Source organism: Artemia franciscana, chromosome 21 (genome assembly GCF_032884065.1).
Source record: "Artemia franciscana chromosome 21, ASM3288406v1, whole genome shotgun sequence".
In the NCBI taxonomy this organism is placed as follows: Eukaryota; Metazoa; Arthropoda; class Branchiopoda; order Anostraca; family Artemiidae; genus Artemia; species Artemia franciscana.
The window spans coordinates 29,313,096-29,334,820 of NC_088883.1; the positions used below are offsets into that span (position 1 = coordinate 29,313,096).

Consider the following 21,725-nt stretch of genomic DNA (forward strand, 5'->3'; position numbering starts at 1 on the left):
GTGGTTTTATTGCGTATATGAGTGGGTTCACCCCCTCGTCAATACCTCGCTTTTTACACTAAAGCTTAAATTTTGTCCCATTTCCTTAAGAATGACCCCTGAATCACACAGGCCGAAAAATAAATAGTTGAAATTACTAAAAATACTTTAGCGTAAAGAGCTTATTTATTTTTTCATTGTTTTTTTTAATAATGCTAGAAGGTTCTGCAACCCCTTCATCGGCATTCTCTTCCCCCATGACAAATTCCTCCATGGAAAATCCTTCCACGTGCCCCCTCCCATCAACTTCTCCCCCAAACCAAAAAATCCTCCTAAAAACGTCTTTACACTTCCCGATAACCATTACTATATGTAAGCACAGGTCAAAGTTTGTAACTTGCAGCCTCTCCCACGGGGACTGTGGAGGAGTAAGTCGTCCCTAAAGACATAGTTATTAGGTATTTCGACTATGGTGAAAAAATGCATATCTCATAATTTTGATCAGACTTTGGGGAAAAAGTTTTTCCCCAAAGGCACACTAGAACTTTTAGTTTCCGTTTGAATCCCTCTCGCGACATTCTAGGACCACTGAGTCGATAAGATCACCCCTGGGAAAAAAAATAATAATAATTTACACGCATCCGTGATCTGTCTTCAGGCAAAAAATGCAAAATTCCACATTTTTGTAGATAGGACCTTGAAACTTGTACAACAGGGTTCTCTGATACGCTGAATCTGATAGTGTGATTTAACATTGTATGACTTTTGTGGGTGTTTCCCCCTATTTTCTAAAATGAGGCAAATTGTCTCAGGCATATAACTTTTGATGGGTAAGACTAATCTTGATAAAACTGATATATTTAAAATCAGAATTAAAATGCGCTTCTTTTGATGTAACTATTGGTATCAAAATTCTATTTTCTAGAGTTTCGGTTACAATTGAGCAGGGTCGCTCCTTATTACAGTTCATTATCACGAACTGTTTGATGTCATGACGTTCAAGCGGACCTTAACTTAGAAGCCTTTTTAAAATAACGCTTTTTTTTTTGGACCTTTAACCTTTGCCTCTGCTTGTCTTGTCATTATGAAAGACATATCCCGAAGCTTTGTTTCTTTTAATTGATCAGGTGGTGGGACGAAAACTTCTTTTCCCTCAGCTTATCTTTTGACATTATGAAAGACATATCGCTTCACCTAACGCAAATGATGAAAAAAGGATAATTATTGAAACCTCGTGAACCGAAATAAGCCGTTTAAATATGTTACCCCATAATATCAAAATTTTTACGGATCTTCTACGAACAAAAAAAGTAGCTCGGACTGGCTGTAAGAATACAGATAAAAAGAAATGTAACAACTTGGACAATTTGTCTTTATTACAAAAAAACACGATGACCCCAGAAAATAAAAAAATATTAAATCATATAAATAAAAATAATATAATATAAATAATACAAAATAATATAAAATAATATAAACATAAAATAAAATAATATTGCATTTATTAAGAACTTTATATTTTATATTTATTAATATATGTTACATTTTTTAATATTATATTTATTATATTACTTATATTATATTATATCTATTATATTTATTAGAATATTATACTTATTAAGAATATAATATATTATATCAAACAGTTCTTGGTAACGAACTGTAGTAAGGAGCGACCCGGCTCAATAGTAAACGAAGCTCTAAAAAATGGAACTTCAATGCTAAAAGATATATCAAAAGAATTGGATTTTTATGCTGATTTTAAATATATAAGTTTCATCAAATTTAGTCTTTGTCATCAAAAGTTACGAGCCTGGGAAAATTTGCCTCATTTTGGAAAATAGGGGGAAACACCCCCTAAAAGTCATAGAATCTTAACGAAAATCACACCATCGCTATCAGCGTATCAGAGAATCCTATAGAAAAAATTGTAACATTATAACATAGGAAAAATTATTTTTCCTATAGAAAAAAACCATAATAACTATGTCTTTGGGGATGACTTACCCCCCACAGTCCCTGGGGGAGGGGCTGAAAGTTACAAACTTTGACCAATGTTTACATACAGTAATGGTTACTGGGAAGTGTACCGACGTTATCAGGGGGATTTTTTTTGGTTTGGGTGTGGGGTGAGGGGAGGGGGCTATATGGGAGAATCTTTCCTTGGAGGAATATTTCATGGGGGAAGAGAAATTCAATGAAAAGGGCACAGGATTTTCTAGCATTACTATTAAAAAAAAAACAATGAAAATATAAACATGAAAAAGTTTTTTCAATTGAAAGTAAGGAGAAGCCTTACAACGAACAGAGATTATTACGCATATGAGGGGTTCTAAAAATACTTTAGCATAAAGAGCGAGGTATTTAGGAGGAGATAAATACTTCGCTCTTTGTGCTAAAAAATTTTTAAGTAATTTCAACTATTTATTCTACGGCCTTTCTGATTCAGGGGTCATTCTTAAAGAATTGGGACAAAACAAGATTTAGTGTGAAGAGCGAGGTACTAACGAGGGGACCAACCCCCTCATATACATAATCAAATAATATAATAATATAAAAGTTTGTTACGTATGTTAATTCTTAAGTTACGTATATTTTTTACTAATAAAAACGTTCGTTAAAAATTAAAAGATCTAGTTGCCCTTTTAAGTAACCGAAAAATTGGAGGGCAACTAGGCCTCCTTCCCCACCCCTTATTTCTCAAAATCGTCTGATCAAAACTAAGAGAAAGCCATTTAGCCAAAAAAAGAATTAATATACAAATTTCATTTTAATAATTTATGTACGGAGAGCCAAAATCAGACATGCATTAATTCAAAAACTTTCAGAGATTAAATAAAAAAGACAAGTTTTTTGAAATTAAAGTAAGGAGCGACATTAAAACTTAAAACGAACAGAAATTACTCCGTATATGAAAGGGGCTTTTCCTCCTCGACACCCCGCTCCTTGAGCTAAAGTTTGATTCTTTCTCGCAACTCTACTTTTTAAAACAATAAAAAACTTTAGCGTAAAGAGCGGGGTGTCAAGGAGGAAAAGCCCCTTTCATATACGGAGTAATTTCTGTTCGTTTCAAGTTTTAATGTTGCTCCTTACTTTCATTTCAAAAAACTTTTTTTTATTTAATTTTATAAATAATAAAATAATAAAATATATATAAATATAAAAATAAAATAATATAAATAAAAATCCAAAAAATAAAAATAATAAAATCTATAAGAAAGATGTGAAACGGATTACCTCAACTTGCACCTAATTTTACCCACGCAAGTGCAAATCGTGCTGTACGTTTACCGTCTTAATCGCACGGCTAAGACCAATATTACTCCTACGTAGGATTTCGTCACCTGAAATGAAAAAATGGCTTTTATTTATTAAACATAAAGATAATACCAAGAGCAGAATCTTTGAAAATGGGTTGGATCGTCTTGGAAATGGGAATCCACTCATTTAAATTCGGAGCGTGAATGTGTTGTTACCCAAATTTCTTAGGAATTGACATTTTTAATATTCCTTTTACTTGTGATTACATAATTGAAACTTTACAGGTGCAAAATATAAATAAGTCCACGAAGGATCTTTTCTACATTGCCCAATAGCTCTTATTTTGAACTTTGTGTGCTGAGCATATCTTAGATACATGTCATGTCTATTTTACAAATTTTGCCGATATAATTTTTGGCAGTATTCAAACCTGATAGTTTCTACACTTTGATATGATATTAAGATGTGTTCTTTCCATATATTAGTGTTTGCTTTTATCTCTAGTCTTTCTATTATACAGTAAGTCAGCATTGATCATTTTATTATTTAAGCGTATATTGCATAATCCCATAAATATCTATTTGTCATATTAACATATAACAGATGTAAATTTAAAGTCATGATGATCCACATTTCAAAAAAGATGAATTATGGTTAATGCTACCGATTTATAAAAAAAATAACAGTTAAATAGTTTAAATAGTTTAAGAGGGGGTAAGAGGGGAAACAGTTAGCTAGCAGCACGCTTTTACTTTGAACCTTGATTAATTTTGTGCTGGGCGTATTATGAGAAATAAAATTAGTGCTCTAAAGGCATAACATTTTCAGCAATGTATAGACGATGCTCTGACTTTTAAGATGTTTAAGAGGGGGTGTTGCAGCCCCACACTTATTGTTTAATAATTTCTTTTAAGTTTAAATTCGGTTTAATTGCTCATTTGAATTTCTATTAGTTTACATTTACTTACAGCAGTATTTGCTGTTTTCATGTTGGTAGTCTTAAATATTTTTCATATTTTGATATTTAAATATAGATATATTAATTATATTTATTTATATTTAATTAGGAATCAGTGGCTCAGTGAGAATAATGTTTATTCGTTTTAAGTTTTAATTATTATTGGACTCTTTTATTTTCTTTGGAAATAGTTCGGATAAAATTTTTGAATTAATTTGTTTTCACTTGTTAATGGCCTACTTTTATTATTCTACTTAAAAGGAATGTTATATGGGATGGTAATTTCAGTTTCAGCCAAATTTTAATATTTGTAAAAATTTTCTATCAAGATCAAATTTTTTAAAGAAGTTCCTAAAAGTATTTTCACCTTAGAATTGTGGGTGGAAGGAAAATGGAGTATAGCAATTTAATCTTTTAATCTAAATTTAATCAAAATGTTTTCTGAATCTCATTCACTAGAATCCTTGTACCATATAAACATATCTTAATATGCCATTTTTTGAAATATTTTTTCATTCTATATATATATTTTTTTTGCATCTGCCTGTTTGTTCAAATACTTGCATGCCAAGGTCACTTCCTGAAAATTGTGGGTTTTTTACATTGCTAAAATATAAACTATAGGAGGTCAAAAATCAAAATAATCAGATTTTTTACTTTTATATAATATTTTCATAGTTTATTTAGCCATGTTCCTTAGATTTGTCATTAAAACTATTAATTTCTAGATCCCATTTTGCTGGTCCTAAAAGCTTCATAGTGATAGAAGTTAACGGCATTCGACTTATTTCGGGTTTTCCGAATAAGTGGAATTCAAATATATCTGTTTAATTTTTTTTTCAAAATTTAATCTTCAAATAACTTTCAGGCTTTCAAGAGGAGTTGCTAATCCTTTTGCGCATGAGCTATTGTTTAAGAAAATAAAACCTTTCTCATTCTTACTCCTGTCCTCAAATATAATACTGATATTCCCTTTGCCTTCAGTGGAGTCGTTTGGAAGCAACAAGGGGGGCAGTTTACCCCCCAATAATTTGGAAAAATTATTATACAGTCCATAAACCTCGCTCTCTGGATGTGGACCCCCTTTTACCCCCCTCCCTGTAAAATTGCTGGAGCTACGACCATCCTTGCCCTTCCCATAGATTCCAAAGAAGATTAATCTTTATTCCTCCAGTAGCTGTCGATACATAACAAATAGGCTGTTTCGATAGTTTTCGTTAATATTTTGTCTTTTGGCATGCCTCACTACTTCAGCAAGAAGAGTATTCAGAATAAACTAGGGTTGATGGTTCTAAAACTTTTAATTGTAATTTTTTGTAGGACATATAATCTCTCTAAACGCAAAATATAAGCCTACCTTGCCTCCTCTCCCCCTAGACTCTAAAAATTCCGTCTCAAACCATATTCTCATATTCATCCAAATTCATAGTTTAGCCATTTCTATGGCCAGGATTAAAATGACCTTTGATTTACCTTCATTACTCCCTTCAAGTCAAAATTCATGGTTTGATTGCCCTTTTGACATCCTAAGAATTCAGTCCTATCCTCAAATTTTATCGTGAGATATTGCAGATAAAGTATTTTGATAACCTGGATGTATGTATCTGGTTTCTTTCTGTATACAATGCAATATAACTAGAAATAGATTATCAAGCAAGACCTCAAAGTGCTAAAACTTTATCAGCTTGGAGACTAAATAAATAGCACTTTTCTGGATTTCCACTTTCCCTGCAATTCCAAATAATATTTTTTAGGCCCCCTAATTCTCCTAGAAAGTTTCAACTTGATATCCCAGGACATTCCAGAGATACTGCAGATACATTATTCTGATAACCCTGTATCTGGCAATGTCTGACAATTTGATAATTGTGAGTCACAGTAGCATTAACTGCTTTCTCCAAGGCATAAAATTCCTCCCCCCCTCTAAAATTTCTCTGTAAAATTCTTTCTATATTTAAAAATATAGCAAAAAAAGAGAAATTAAAACAAATAGAACGAATGAAGAAGAGAAGGTGTTATAATAAAATCTATAAATAACAATGATTCAAATTTAAATATCAATTCTTTAAAGTCCAGTTAAGTTTAAAGTCCATTAATTTTAGCATTATGCGCCAAGCGCAAAATCTAGAGCAAAATCTTGGGGAGGTCCAATGGACAAGGGCACCAATGAGCAAAATCTTGGGGCGGGGACGCATTGACGAAGGTGCCAATAAATTACCAAATTGGCCAATTTATTCTGAAAAAAGAGTAAATAAAAGAATAAACAGGATGAGAGGGGGCCAGAAAAAATATTCGGGACCAGGTCCACCCAGCCCCCTGGATCCTCCAGTGAGCTTTTGTGTTTCAGGAGTTGTTCTTAAATAATCGGGACAAAAAGCAAAGATTAGCGTAAAAAGCGAGGTATTGAGGAGAGGATTTGCCCTCATATACGGGATAATTTCTGTTCGTTTTAAGTTTTAATATTGCTCCTTACTTTTAGATGATTTTTCTTAAATTTAATTTCTGATTGTTTTTAAAATAATGCTTGACAATTTGTTTTTTGACTTATGGAAAATTCCCCCCCCCCAAGAAAATCCCTCCATGGAAAGTTCCTTTTTCGTAAGATCTCCCATCCCCAAACAATTTCATCCCTGCTGAAAATCCCCCCCAAAAACCAGAGAAAATTCATCTCTTGGAAAACTTCCGCCCCCAGAGAAAATCCCCCTGGCATACAATTCATTCTTCCTCAAAAAGATCCGTTTGCTTCCCAATTTCAAATACTATGATGTAAACACTTGACAAATTTCATAACTTAAAACCCTTTTCTCAGGGACTTCCAGGGTCCCGTAATCTCGAAAGCATGTCACCTTCCAACTATGATGATCAAAATGGCTATCTCAAAGTTTGATCGGATGACTGTGGGGAAGAAGGAGCATGGGAGGGGAGGGGGGAGTCCAGTTGTTCCTCCAATCGCTTTGGTCACGAAATGAGGAACTAGAACTGTAATTGCCGTTCGAACAAGCCCTTTTCTGATCCTATATGACCATTGGTTCAATATTATCACCCTGGCAAAAAAAAAAAAAAAAAAAAAAAAAAAAAAAAAAAAAAAAAAAAAAAAAAAACACGCATCAGTAGAAAAAAAAATTGTGCAAAATACTCTTTATTTAAAGATATTGTCATCAAATTTTGCCAAAACCTAAAGATAATCTGAGCAAAAAAATGATCAGAAATATCGAAATCGATATATTTAATTATCAAATATCGAAACAAAAATGTCGATATATTGTTTAATCAAATTATCGCCCAACACTAATCAAGCCGTTATAAAAAAAATAAAGCATTGAATATCGTCCACTAAATGTACATCAGATGACTTCACATTCTGAAGTAGCGTTGGTTGTATGTACAGCTACTACGTGGCCTGCTGATGGATGCACATTTTTGAGGTATTACCTTCCTCCACAGCTGCAAAGCTCAAAATGTAATTTTGGTACTCTTAGACCGTTTGGCTAACTTAGAATTTATAGTTGATAGCAACTAGGTCCTCCATGGCACAAAATCATAGTCTGGTTTTACAAAGGGGCAGAAATCACCCTTTCCAGGGGAGTAGTATTTTTGGTCACTTTTAAAGGGCTATAGAACTTCTAATTTCTATTTGATTAAGCCACATCAAGGTATCTTAGGACCCTCGGTTCTACACGATCACCCTGGGAAAAAAAAAAAAAAACAAAGAAACACTGAAACGTCATCTTTCTTCTGTGAACAAAAAAATTAAATATTTTTATTTTTTATATTTATATTTTTTTTTATTATATATTTTTTTTTATTTTATTATATTTTTTTTGTAGACATTTGCTTAAAATCTCCGGAGCAGAGTTGTAATATCTTGAATCTAATGATGCAATTTTTTCGATTCACCTGCCTTTTGCGGGAAACCTTCCCATTTTCCAAAAACTAGGCATATTTTCTCAGACTCAGGGGGTTTGGTGTATAATGCAAAAATTATTGAAATTTCTACTTAAGTGGACTTTAAAGATTTGATCTTTAAATTTGAATCTTTTTATGTCTGGATTTTATCATAAAACTTTCTCTTATTGATTCTTTTTATCTGTCTTAATTTCAGTTTTGCTGCTACATTTTAAATATTGAAAGAATTTTATGGAGAAATTTTAGGGAGGGGGAATATTTCCTCCTAGGCGAATTTTTTGCCTCGGAGGAAACAGATAAGGCTACTTTGACTCGCAATTATCTATCTGTCACACATTGTCAGAAACAAGGTTGTCAGAATAATGTATCTGCTATATCTTAGGAAAGGCTTGGGATATCAAGTTGAAACTTTTTAGGACATTTAGGGGGGCTAAAAAATTGGATTTTGAATTGCAGGGAGAGTGGAAATTCAGCAGGGTGGGGTTGATTTAGTTTTCAACCTGATAAAGTTTTAACACTTTAATCTCTTGTTTGACTAAAATCTATTTCTAGTTATATAGTAATGTATATAGAAAGAAACCATATACATCCATCCAGGTTATGAAAATACTGAATCTGCAATGTCTCAGGATAAAATTTGGGGATAGGGCTGAATTCTTAGGATGCCAAAGGGGCAATCAAACCATGAATTTTGACTTGAAGGGAGTAATGAGGTAAATCAAAAGTTATTTTGAATCCTGACCAAAGTGGCTAAACTATGAGTGTGGATGAATATGAGAATATGGTTTGAGACGGAATTTTTAGAGTCTGGGGGGAGAGGAATTTATGCAGGTTTATGTTCTGCGTTTAGAAAGATTAGATGTCCCTACAAAAATTGCAGAAGGCATTTTGGACGGTGCCGATTCTTTTAGGGTGTCAAGCCACTGTTTGTCGTCGGATTCAATCCCATGAGCCAGGCGTGCTTTTCTTTGTGTGGAATAAACAATGTTATCAACTGTTTTAAGATCTTCAAAACTTGTTGCACGCTTCGCACGATACAAAAGTACTAGCAAACAGAAGCACTCGAAATTAGCCACAACATTTTTGTTGTGGATTCGTCCAATGACACGCAATCGACGGATTCTTTATTCCCATGTACATCCCATCTTTAATGTTCAGCCAGGTTTTCATTGGTCTTAATGCCTTGTTGTGCCGAAAATACAATTTCATCATTGAGCCTTGCTGTCCAATATCTATCAAATTGTCTTGGGCTTGGCTGATAATTTTCGTTAGGTAATTTCCAGGCAAATGAACATTTAAGCCTTGAAGGACATGACTCTTTTTTATACCGTAAATAAATAGTCGCTAGCAGGCTTCAGTTGGTGTAATGCAGCGTCCTTCCACCTAGGTTTCTGCTTCATTGTACACAACACACCATTTATTTTCGACAGTCTTAATTGAAGCACAATCATGTCCCTCGTATATGTATTTACATAGATACTTTACCGGATCTATATTTCCAACATATTCAACATTATTGTGACATTCAAATTTTTTAAGCATAGGCCTACAAGGATTATATGTGACGATATGACGATTATCGTGAGTAATTCGGCGATTATTGGAATCTTTTCGATGAACAGCGTGGTCACGTGAAAATTCTTCTCTATTCATTCTGTCTAGCTCAGGATCATAACGACGCAAATACTTTGGTTTTTCAGCATCGGGTAGAAATATGGCTGAATTGTATCGCTTAGGAAAACCGGAGCGGCACTGAAACTTTCAATTTTATTGATTATGTAACACGCATGTGGACTTAAATTTCCACACGTACTATGAATCATCCACTATAAGATTAAATCTCTTATTAATATATCGTTGGAATTTGGAATTTCAGATGAAACAAAATCATCATTTTTAACTGGATCATGCATTCGATCTTGAGGTTTCACGATCAGTTGCAAATGCATATAGGGTTGTCCTCGTTTGTCCTCGTTATAAATGATTTTTTTGGTTGAAATAATTAATTTGTTTGATTAACACTTTATGACTGAGTCGTCCAATCAATAATATAGTATATCAATGGATTAGTCATTTTATTATAATTTAATGTTAGACAATAGTTTGATTTCAGAAGATTAGTCAGTGGTTAGTAAGCACATTATTTTAACTATCACTGGTTGTTGATTTAGCTGATACTTAGCTAATATAACTTCAGAATGATACCAATTGGATTAATCCACTTCAGTATATAACCCACCATCAAACAGATTACTAGTAGATTAGTCATTTAACTATTAGTCATTATTACACATGATCAATGATCAGTAAAGTCAATGTATTGTATATTGTTCATTATTAGTCGGATCGTGATTTAAGCATCAAAATCTCCAAATTATTTCAGTTAAAACTTAGCGCTTTAAGTCAATTATTTGTTTAGCTTACAAGAACTTCAACTTTGGTTAGCGTGACCTATTTGAACGTTGAACCCTATCCTTCTACTGAAAACCTAGGATCAAATTATAATTTGTTTTTCAGGTGCCAAAATTTAACAGAAGTAACACTAAATATTACCACTGTAACAGAACCTGACAGACTGACGCTAATAGAAGAGTTTGATGGGGTGATTGAAACCAAGTCCAATGTGAAGATTCTAGAACGTCTGGAACTATTTAACGAATTAACGAAAACCGACGTTTACGATAAAAGAATACCACCAAAGAGTGATGGCCCTATTAAAGTAGAAATATCAATATCAGTCAATGCCTTAGGGGCTATTGCAACACGCAACACTGAACGTGATTCAGTAAGATTTCTTTTTTGTATCTTTGTACTCGGCTTATATTTCGTTTACCACTCCCTTTCCCATGGTATGTCAAAACTTACTTGTTTTAAAACCAGCCAATTTCGATATTTTAATTAAGTCAGGGTATACTTTGTGCGGTACAGAGATTAATTTGTGTGAGTATACATGGTCCAAAATCCTTAACTGGAGGTTTGGAAGAACAGCTATCGTATGCTCCTGATCCAAGACCCGTTAATAAGATACGCAATTCAGGTACAAACACGAATATATCAAATTGGATTTATTAGAGGTGTGGTTCTGCTAGTACATCGTTGGACTTCAAATTAGAGTGTCTTTCGTTCAATTTCTATCTTTTTTTTCTAGTCAAGGTTTGTCCCAATACGATATAATATGGTCATTTTCAGTTAATTTCACTGTTTTTTGTAAATGTGATGCGCTCGTTTTTTTAAAGCGTGTCCCGGGAAGGTATTTTGTAGAGAACTTTGATTCAAAAAAGAGTAGAGGTCATCCAGTTTGTGGTTTGCAACAACATTCCTAGTGGATCACTAAATCAATACCAAAAACAATTGGCGAAATTTTGACAAAATACTGTGGAAGGAGTCAAGGCTGGAGCCTATTTTCTGAAACCAAGTGAAAAAGATAGAGAAACTGAAAAACGAGCCATATAGTAATAAGAAAGTAAAGATGTACTAAAGAAGATCGATCTGTTTCACTGAATACTTGAATTGTGCTGGTTCATCTTAGTTATTGCGACATTTTTGGAGAAACAAAATTTCTGCAGGGGAGGCGGACATACATTCTAAATAAAGAGTGGCTTTTCTATACACAAACAGGTCAAATAACTCCCTAAGGTAAAGGCACACTTCTGTTGAGCTAGCGAAATTTTCCACAAGCATGTCGATATGCAAACTTGTATGCTTAGTTAAGCTTTTTTGCCAAAGCTACTCACCAAGAGCTACTTGCATAAGTGCTACTAAATTTAATAAAGCCACTATGTTTCAATTTGTCTTTCTAATCTAAACTTATTTTTTCCTTCAATTCTAGCACGGCTTCTTCGCTTAGCTCCTTGATAAGGGTTGAGGTGTCTTATCTCCGTTAGATTGGAGGTGATTGCAAATTATATAAAAGAATAAGTTTTCAACTGAAACTAAAAAGCAACATTAAAATTTAAAAGGAACAAAAGTAATTCTAATAAATTATAAGTAATTATAAAAAGTAATTATAAATAAAAAGATCATGGCAGTGTGGTTCTAAATTAAATTTTAATTTAAAACGAGGAAAAATTAATTTAAAAAAAAAACAAAGCTTTTCCGAGGGAAGAAAGAGCGAAGTTGAAACTTAAAACAAACAAAAATTACTACTTCCCAGCCTAAGTAACATATATCAATAAAACTAGCGCAAATAAATCACCTGATGATATTTCCCTATTTTTGTAGGAATAAAAAAATATAGCGCTTTACTGAAACAACAATACAATGTAGCAGTTCGGGTAGGGTAAATGTAAACCATTTAAGGACACTTTTAACAGCACAAAAGTAAACGTTTTTAGATTGTTGCTTAAATTTTTTTTTCGTTTAAACTGGCATCACTTCTGCACAATGAGCTCAGTTCAATGATTGACTGTCATTTCGGATTTGAAAAGGATAGTTCATGATTTTCTTGTAGACAAGTTCGAATTGATGGAATCTTATTAGTATTAGAACTACAGACTAGCTTTAAAATTAGTGTCATAACTGAAAAAATTCTCCGTTTTATAGAGGCAAATAACTGGATTTCCAGAGTTCATATTACGGTTGGTATGTTTTTCATATCTAGTAATACTAGGTTATACCAAGATGTTACCTGATAAATTAATTCATTATTTTGTTGCTGTTTAAGGAATTTAAAAATTATGTAAGTTACTGATCTCACACAGCTCCTGTAAGATTATGAAAAGCGTTATAGATTAGTTTGTAGTTGCCAGGCTGCGTATTTACTTTTGCCTCTTAAATCAATATTCTTGTTTTTCATACTTGGATTTTGTGTTTTCAGTAAAGCGCTAGTTTTCTGTATTCCTAAAATCATAGGGAAATATCACCTTTTGATTTATTTTCAATTGTTTTATTAATATTTGTTGGATAGACTGGGAAGTAATAATTTCTGTTCATTTTAAGTTTCAACCTCGCTCTTTATTTACCTCAGAAAAACTTTGTTTAAAAAATAATTAATTTATTAAGTGCTTCAGAGTGCATATAGCAAGTTTCGGACAGCTCATGATAACGTACCGTAAGTGAGGAGCGAATCGGCCCAATACTAATCGTAACTTATAAAAAAAGTAACCGAGGTAACCGAATACTTGAAGTAACCGATACATTGAGATGGAAGTTTCCGAGGGCAGACACTGCAGGGGAATATAAAATTTTACACAAGGGGAATAGGCCAGAATTAATATACAAAGCTCATTTTATTTGTCTTACTTTGTCGTCTGTGACCCCATTTTCCATGTAGAGATGTTTTGGGGTATAGTCTGGGGGAAGTTTTTCAATAGAGCTTAAAATCTCTTTGAGATGTTTACGTAGGGTTGGGAAATTTTCCGCAATAAAATTCCAAGGGTATGTAATAGCCTAAATTTTGATAGTGTTAAATAAAGAAATTAGCTTTTAATGGTGATTCCAAATATGATTTGTTTTTTAGTTTGAAGTTATTGGTATAGTAAGAAAGTTGTGTCTTCAATTTTACTTCCAAGTATTTTTGCTTAAGATAGTTCGCATAATCTTAGAAAAAGAAGGAAACTGACTTAAACAGGGGGTAATCCTAATAAAAATACGCCATCAAATTCAGCATGTCTGATTTCCCGTAGACCGAGACTTTTTATAATTTTTTTTTTCCAGAAGGGATAGTATGGATCTAGTTGTTTACTTTGAAAAGCTTTATTTTCTTTAATAATTTTGAAGCATAAATCCAACAAATATATAGGTTTTTGGCATTCAAACTTAAATGAGAAATATCAATATTACCCAGTAACTTTCAAAATTTACAGCCTTTCTCCATAATGGTCAGCAGTTGAAATTCTTTCTTGATTTTATGAATCTCAGTTTTCACGGTTTACTTAGAAAATGCTTTGAAAAAAACTTCGAAAATGCTTCACTTTTTAAAATTGCACAGTCTGAAGGCACATATTGATGATGAAAAAAACAAATTAAAAAAATCGATACTGTTCAATAATGTCCGTCCAACACTTCGTCATTGCTCAGTAAACCTAAATTCCAGAAGTTATTGTCTTATTTTTCATTAATAGGCTATTGTTTCGTGTATTTTTTTTGTAGTTACTTTATGTAAAAGCTCAGTCAACTGGAAAAGAGTTTGTTTACAAAGTCTTTAGACTACATTGAAGTGAGAGCCTTTATCGATCTTCTATACCTAGCCGGAGTGTTGAAATCCAGAGAAGATGGTGAAAGTCTCTTTGCTGCTGACGGGACCAGCCGAGATATATTTAGAGCAACCATGAATGTCAAAATGTTTCTGTTCATCGAGGGTTGCTTGCGCTTTTATGATTTTCAGAACTGAAAACATCAAGATCACTTAGCCCCTATCAGAGACCTGTTTAGTGCTTTGTTTACAGAATGCAGCAATAACTCCACCCCGTCTGAGTATTTGACAATCGACGAAATGCTCCTTCTCTTCAGGGGTCAAAGTATGCTCAGAATGTATGTTTCTTTGAAGCCAGTCAAGTACGGACTGAAGATACAGTGTCTGACCGATGCCCGCACCTACTACATATCCAATGCCTTCATATATTTTGGCAAAATCACCGAGATGGTAGGCACACAGTCGATGTCCACTCCTACCCACGCCACTTTGACTCTGGCTGTGCCAGTCTCGAATACAAACAGAAACATAACTACAGATACCTAGTATTCCTCGATTGAGTTGGTTGATGAGCTGAACAGAAAGAATACTACCTACGTTAGAACTCTCAGGAAGAACAAGCGAGAGTTCCTATCAGTGCTTCTTCCACATGGGGATCGTGAGACCGGTTTCTTAATCTTCGGCTTTGCTCAGAGAAAGACTATTATATCGTATTTGCCTAAAAAGAGCAAAACAGTAGCTTTGATCTCTTCCTTGTAATACATGAACACGATAGATGCAAACTCAGGCAAGCCGGAGATAGATGAGTTTCACACCACAAATAAATCTGGCATTGACATTTTAGATAAAAATGCGCCAACTACACTACAAGCCGTCATTGTCGTCATTGGCCACTTGCAATATTCTTTGCAATGCTTGATTTTGCAGGCCTAAGCACAAGAGCACTTCTCAATACAACAAGAAGTCATGACAAGGTGATCCAGCGCCGAAAAATCCTCACACAGTTAAGACAATCCCTTATGAAGCCTCATTTGATGGTTAGAGTAGCCATCAACTCCCTTTCTCAAGAACTTTAAAAATTGGTGTCCTATATTGTTGGAATCGAGTCTACGGGTAGTTCAGACGCTTCACCTCTACATTCTGGCCAGAAAAATCAGCGTTGCAGTTTCTGTCCTCTTTCAGCAGACCGAAAGGCGACTAAGGTCTGTAGTATCTTTCCAAAAGGGGTGCTGCAAGGACCACCTCAACGAAGTTTGTCCAGAATGTATCTAGATGATTCACTTTTATGTTAAACATGTTTTATTTGATTGTATTTTCCTAAGTTAAATTAAAAGTTATTATCTGAAACATTTTTTATTTACAATCGTTTTTTGTTATGGGGTAAATATTTACCCCACCCAACCAGTTAAGCAAAAAAAAACACCTGACCAGCTAAGGGTTAAGATAAAGTTCTTTAGTGCTTAAAAACTTTTTCCAGTTCATGTCACTAGTGTTTCAATAAATCTTCTCAAACATTATAGGTAAAAAGTTAAATTGTAAAGTAAAGAACAAAGAGTTAAGGAGGATACAGCCCCCCTCTTATAAGCAATATTTTCTGTTCCTTTTAATTTTCAAACTTGCTTCTTATTTTCAGTTGAAAAAAACTGAGCTCTAAAAATTCAATTTCTGATTGTTTTCCAAATCATACCCAGGTTTGGCCAAAATATAATGAGGCAACAGGCCCCTATAACTATAGTTTTCTTGCTCTAGTATAAACTATAACTTTTCATTAATAAGTTTTCATTAATAAATGTAAGTTGAATATTACCGACCTCTGTTTTCAGTTTTATACCTAAGAATTAAAATGTTGGGTTGCAATGAAAATTTTAGATACAATTTTGATACATTTTCAAAATTTGTGACGAACTGCATTTTTGTTAAATAAATTCTTAATAATATTTTAATACAGAATTCCAGTAGACTAAGAGGTGCATTATTGCTCATGTGGATGGAAATTCTTTTGACTTTTGATCTTCCACGTGGCTGATGCCATCACCACCTCTAAAATAAGGTTATCTGATGTATAAACACATTAGATACATGCGATTTAACATATTGACATTTTTAATATGAATAGAAAGACAGAAATATTAACATTTAAAAATTTCAGAAAAACCCCTACACCATTAATGAAGGCATAGACCAAAAATATTCCTCAGGATCAAGAGGAATTTATATCAGTCTCCCCTTTTCCCAATAAAGCTTCCTATATTTATCGGAGAGTTTAATGGTAGTTAGGATATTTGACCTTGATATGCAACCTTTCGAAGAATCAACCCTTACCTCCAACCCTTTCATAACATGGTCATCCACCCCTCCTTCACAGTAGCTGATTTCCACATAAGCCTCTTAATATAGAAACAGGAAACAGGAAAGGCATTTCTTATGAAACAGGAAGGCATTCAGTTTACATAAATAATGCTTTGAAACAAATGTCAGTAACATTTTTCTTTTTCTATATGTATATCTATATAGAAGAATTTAGAAGGAGATATACATCTTCTTCTATCTTAGATTCTTCTATATGAAGATTCTTCATCTTATTCATCTTCTATATGAAGGAAGAAGCCTTCAGTTTACATAAACAATGCTTTGAAACAAATGTCAGTAACATTTTTCTTTTCTATATGTATATCTATATAGAAGAAGATATATATGTTCTTCTATATTCATCTTCTATAAGAAGGAAGATACCACCTGCAGCATCCCACAATCAATTACCCAAATTAATGAATACCCAAATCAATTCTTGAGTTACACCCTTTTGAAATCTGCATGCGCATAGTGTATTTTGTTTTAATTCAAACTCCCCAACAATATTCTCCTAATTTTCACCTTCTTACGTGTAGCCTTAATTGTACTAGTATCGTAGTAATGGTGGTAGGAGTAGGAACAGTAGTAGCATTAATAGTGTAAATTTATTAGTAGTAACCGTTAGTAGCAGCAGTAATGATAGCTTTAGTAACAGATGCCTTTTGCCTTCTCGATAACTAAAAATCCCACTCACAATAATGTTAATAATAAAGTTTTTATTATTAGTAAATAATAAAAAATCCGACTCATAAACTTTAATAATAAAGTTTCCTCTTGATATGATAAGCCGTTCCATAAATAATGCTTGTATCAGTAATTTGCATACGCGTAGTATCTTTTGATCTAGTTAAACTTTCCCCTCAACGTTTCCTTAGATATTTTTTCATTATCCTCAGCCTTAGTATTCCTCGCAATAGAATTAGTAGCTACTTTGATAGTAGCGGTAGTAATAATTATACTTGTGGTAGCCGTAGAAGTAGCAGCAGTTGTAGTAGTAGTAGCGTACAAATATTACTTTTCTGGTCAATTGATCATCTCCGTTATCATCTTCAAAAATTCCAAATTAATATACTCAGTCATTTCTGAGTTACACCCTTTTGACAACCCATATTTACATAACTTGTTATGATTTAGTTCAACACTCCTTTCAACATTCCCTAAAAGACTCATCGTAATACCTTTCGTATTTTGGAAAAGTAGAAGTCACAATTGGATACCTGTTCTCCATAGCGTATACTATATATAAACAATTAGCAAGTTGCATAACTTGCAGCCCTGAGGCTTTGAAGGAGGGAGAGGGGTTGACATCCCCAAATGCACAATAACTGTATATTTTAACATTGTTTAAAGAAATTGATGTCTCAAAACTTTGTTTGGATGTTTGCTGTAGAAAATGATGAGTTGGGGGGGGGGGTAGATTCCAATCAAATCACTTTGACTCTTAAAAGGCCACTATAACTTCCAATTTTAAATCAAATGAGGCCCAGTTGAATTTTATACGATTATCCATTCCACTAACCTTATATACCCCCAGGGCATAACTGAGAACCCACGCCCCAGGGTTCTGGGGGCTTGCTCCACCCCTGGAGTCATTATTATATGTTCTTTGGATTGTTTTGAAGAAAATTATAATTGCACATTTTCAAGCAGATAGATTTGGTGAAAAGAGGGGTATCTGGGTGGGGGGGGGGGGGCTAGTTGAGCTGCAGCACTATTGAATCCAAAAAGGAAACTAGAACTTTTAATTTCAACCAAATGAGTCACTTCTGAAGTTTATACAACCATCCCTTCCATAAGATCCTTAAATGCCCGAGGGCATACCTTAAAACTCTCAGGCTCTGGTGGTTTGTATCAACCTCAAAAGCCTTGTTATATAATCTTTGAACTATTTTGAATAGATTGACTGTTTCAAAATATCTATTGGATGCATCTCAGAAAAACACGGCGTGTTTGTGTGTGTGGGGGGGGCTGCGATTTGATCACTTTGACTCTTAAAAAGGGCATTAGAATTTCTCATTATCAATCCAATGAGTCCTCTCTAAAGTATCTGTGACGACCCTTTCCATAAGAACGTTACATGTCCCCAGGGCATAACTTGCAACTCCACCCTTGAGAGCTGTAGTGGGGGTTTTGTCATCATCACAGATAGAATTTCCAGACTCTTCAGCTACGATCAACAAAATTGTTACTTCCAAACAATTTGATTGGAAGTGTTAAGGGAAAGGATGAGGGTGGATGGGGGTGGGGTTGGTTACTCTTAATTCACGTTGACTCTTAAAAAGGGCACTATAACCTCCAATTTAAAATAAAATGAGCCCCATCTGAAGTCTATACGACCACCCATTCCATAAAAACCTATATGCCCTCATGGCATAACTTACAACCCTATCTCCGGAGCGCAGGGGGGTAATATCAAACCTAGGGGATTTGTAATGTGTTCTTCGAACTATTTTGACCAAAATCACTATCTCATAATTTCAATGAGATGCGTTGGGTGATTAGAGGGATTGTGGGGGAGGAGGGCTAAATGCCCTCCATCACTTTTGACGCTTAAAAAGGAACTAGAACTTCCAATTTTCAACCAAACGAGCCTCTTCTAAAGTTAAACAACCATCCCTTTCATAAACTTCTTAAATACACCGTGGCCTAACTAAAAACCCTCACCACCAGGCTCTGATTGTTTTTATCAACCCCAAAAACCTTGTTATATGATCTTTGGACTATTTTGAATAATATAGTCTTGTTGTCATATGAAATAAATGAAATTGATTTATGACTAATAAAAAATAGTCATGTTGGGGAGGGGGGTAACTGCCTTCCGATCACTTTCATTTTTAGAAAGGACACTATAAATTCAGATTAGCAATCAAATGAGTCCCCTCTGAAGCATATAAAACTACCCCTTCTATAAGAACCTTATATACCCCTGGTGCACAACTTACAATCCTTATTCTTAGAGCTTTGGGGGCGGGGATGTCTTCCTCAATGACTTGATTTCCGGACCCCTCAGCTAAAATGAACAAAATTACTATCTCCAAATTTTGAGTGAATGTCCTTGGGGAAATGATGACAGTGGGGGGGGGGTACTCTCACATTATTTTTCACTCTTAAAAAGGGCACCATAACTTCTACTTTCAAGTCAGCTCAGCCACATCTGAAGTTATTACGACCACCCATTCCATAAAAACTCTATATACCCCGAGGCCATGACTTACAACCCTGTTTCTAGAGTACTAGGGGGAGTACACCCTAGAGGTATTGCTATATATTCTTTAGACTATTTCGAGCAGAATCACCATCTCACAAATTTAATCAGATTTGTTTGATGAAGAGGGAGAGTCAGGGGGAGGGGGCTAGCTGCCTTCCGTCACTTTTGGGTCTTAAAAAGGAACTAGAACTTCCATTTTCAACCGAAGAGCCTCCTCTAAAGCTTATAAATTCATCCCTTCCATAAAAACCTTAAATAACCCTGCTCTAGGGATTTGTTTCTACCCCAAAAGCCTTGTTATATGATATTTACACAATTTTAAATAAAATGACAATGTCAAAATTTATATTACATATATTTCGGGACAATACAACTTGTTTTTGTGTTGTTTTTCTTGTAAGGGAAGGGTAGCTGCTCTCTGATCACTTGGACTCATAAAAAGGGGCCTAGAGCTTTTGATTACCAATCCAATGAGCTCCCTCCGAAGTTCTTAGGATCAGCCTTTCTATAAGAGTTTTATGTGCCAAAAGGGTATATTTTACAACCCTCGCACTGAGAGCGGGGTTTATTTGCCCTCATCAAAGCATAATTTCCGGACCTTTCAACTACGTTGAACAAAATGACTATCTCAAAATTTTGATTGGAAGTGTTTGGAGAAACAATGGGTGATTGGGGGCGAGGGTATTTGCCCTTGGTCATTTCAACTAATGGATGACATTTCAACTACTCGATGACTTTCAACTAATAAAAGGGCACTAGTCCTCTCAATTTCCAACTGAATGAGTCCTTTTTGAAGTTTCTACGACAACGCTTTCTATAAAAACGTTATGTGCTTCAAGGGTATAACTTACAACGTTTGTCCCTTGGGTTGCGGGAATTAGGGTTGTCATGTTCAAGGACATAATCTAAGACTTTTTAACTAGGTTGAACGAAGTGGCTCTATCAAAATTTTTATGGGAAGTGTTTGGAGAAATGATGGGTGTAGGGGGGCATTCACCCCCTAAGCACTTTTGACAATTAAAAAGGGCACTAGACCTCTCAATTTCCAAGTTAGCCCTTTTTCAAGTTTCTACGAGAACGCTTTCAATACAAACCTTACATGCGCCCAGGGCACAACTTATAACTTTTGCCCAAAGGATTTAGGGATGAGTTTGTCATCTTCAAAGATTTGGTTCCCGGACCTTTCAACTTTGAACACCTTTCAACGTTTTGACCTTTGGACCTTTCAACGTTGAAAAAATGGTTATCTCAAAGATTTGATTGGATGTGTTCGGGCCAATGATGGGTGTTGGAGTGGGTTAGTTACCCACCAATCACTTTTGACTATCAAAAAGGGCACTAGCCCTTTCAATATCCGATCGAATGAGCCCTTTTGGAAGTTTCTACGACAACTCTTTCGATACGAAATACCCTGGTCTAAGACAAAAAAAAATTACAGTATGCCAACATCGTTCTTTACTTAGGCGGCGCTATTTGCGCTGCCTATGACATTTTAAATTAGTGAATTTGTACCCTTTTAAGTAACAAGAGAAATGAAGCCGGAGAAGGGTGGTAAATTCTAACATTTTTGCCTGTTAGACGTGTATTTTGGCCTGATCAGGACTTCAAAGTTACTGAGAAAAAAATTAAGAGCATAATATGAGGGATTCTCACTAAACCTTTTAGTCCCAGAATAAGTGGGTGTATATGGCATACTATCCATTCTTAAGCAAACGTCAGGTCCATTCAGATCTCGATATCTTTATTCGTAAAACTAAGTTTCGTAGAAATAGAGTATCTTACAGTTGTAAACGACCTGTTAGAGCTCTTGTCCATAAATTCCTTTGGGCGAATAGCGAACCCCGACTTTGAGGACCTAAGCCTCAAAAGCACGTTTTAGGTTCACGATACCTAACTTCAGAAAAAAAAAATTACTTAAAGAAATTTGA

General features: G+C 34.5%; 1 protein-coding gene and 1 long non-coding RNA gene across 2 annotated transcripts in view; one reads left to right on the forward strand and one right to left on the reverse strand.

Annotated features, from left to right (window-relative positions):
• Nucleotides 1-21,725, reverse strand: part of LOC136040815 (uncharacterized) — a 100,653-nt gene that overhangs the window by 20,478 nt on the left and 58,450 nt on the right. The window contains exon 3 of the long non-coding RNA XR_010620888.1: nucleotides 3,217-3,323. This is a non-coding gene — a long non-coding RNA (uncharacterized LOC136040815). The remainder of the gene's footprint in view (nucleotides 1-3,216; nucleotides 3,324-21,725) is intronic.
• The window catches only part of LOC136040814 (pH-sensitive chloride channel 2-like), a 69,409-nt gene continuing 51,270 nt past the window's right edge, over nucleotides 3,587-21,725 (forward strand). The window contains exons 1-2 of the mRNA XM_065725147.1: nucleotides 3,587-3,759; nucleotides 10,622-10,889. Of these exons, the coding sequence (XP_065581219.1) occupies nucleotides 3,704-3,759; nucleotides 10,622-10,889 (324 nt within the window). The 5' untranslated portion in view covers nucleotides 3,587-3,703. The remainder of the gene's footprint in view (nucleotides 3,760-10,621; nucleotides 10,890-21,725) is intronic.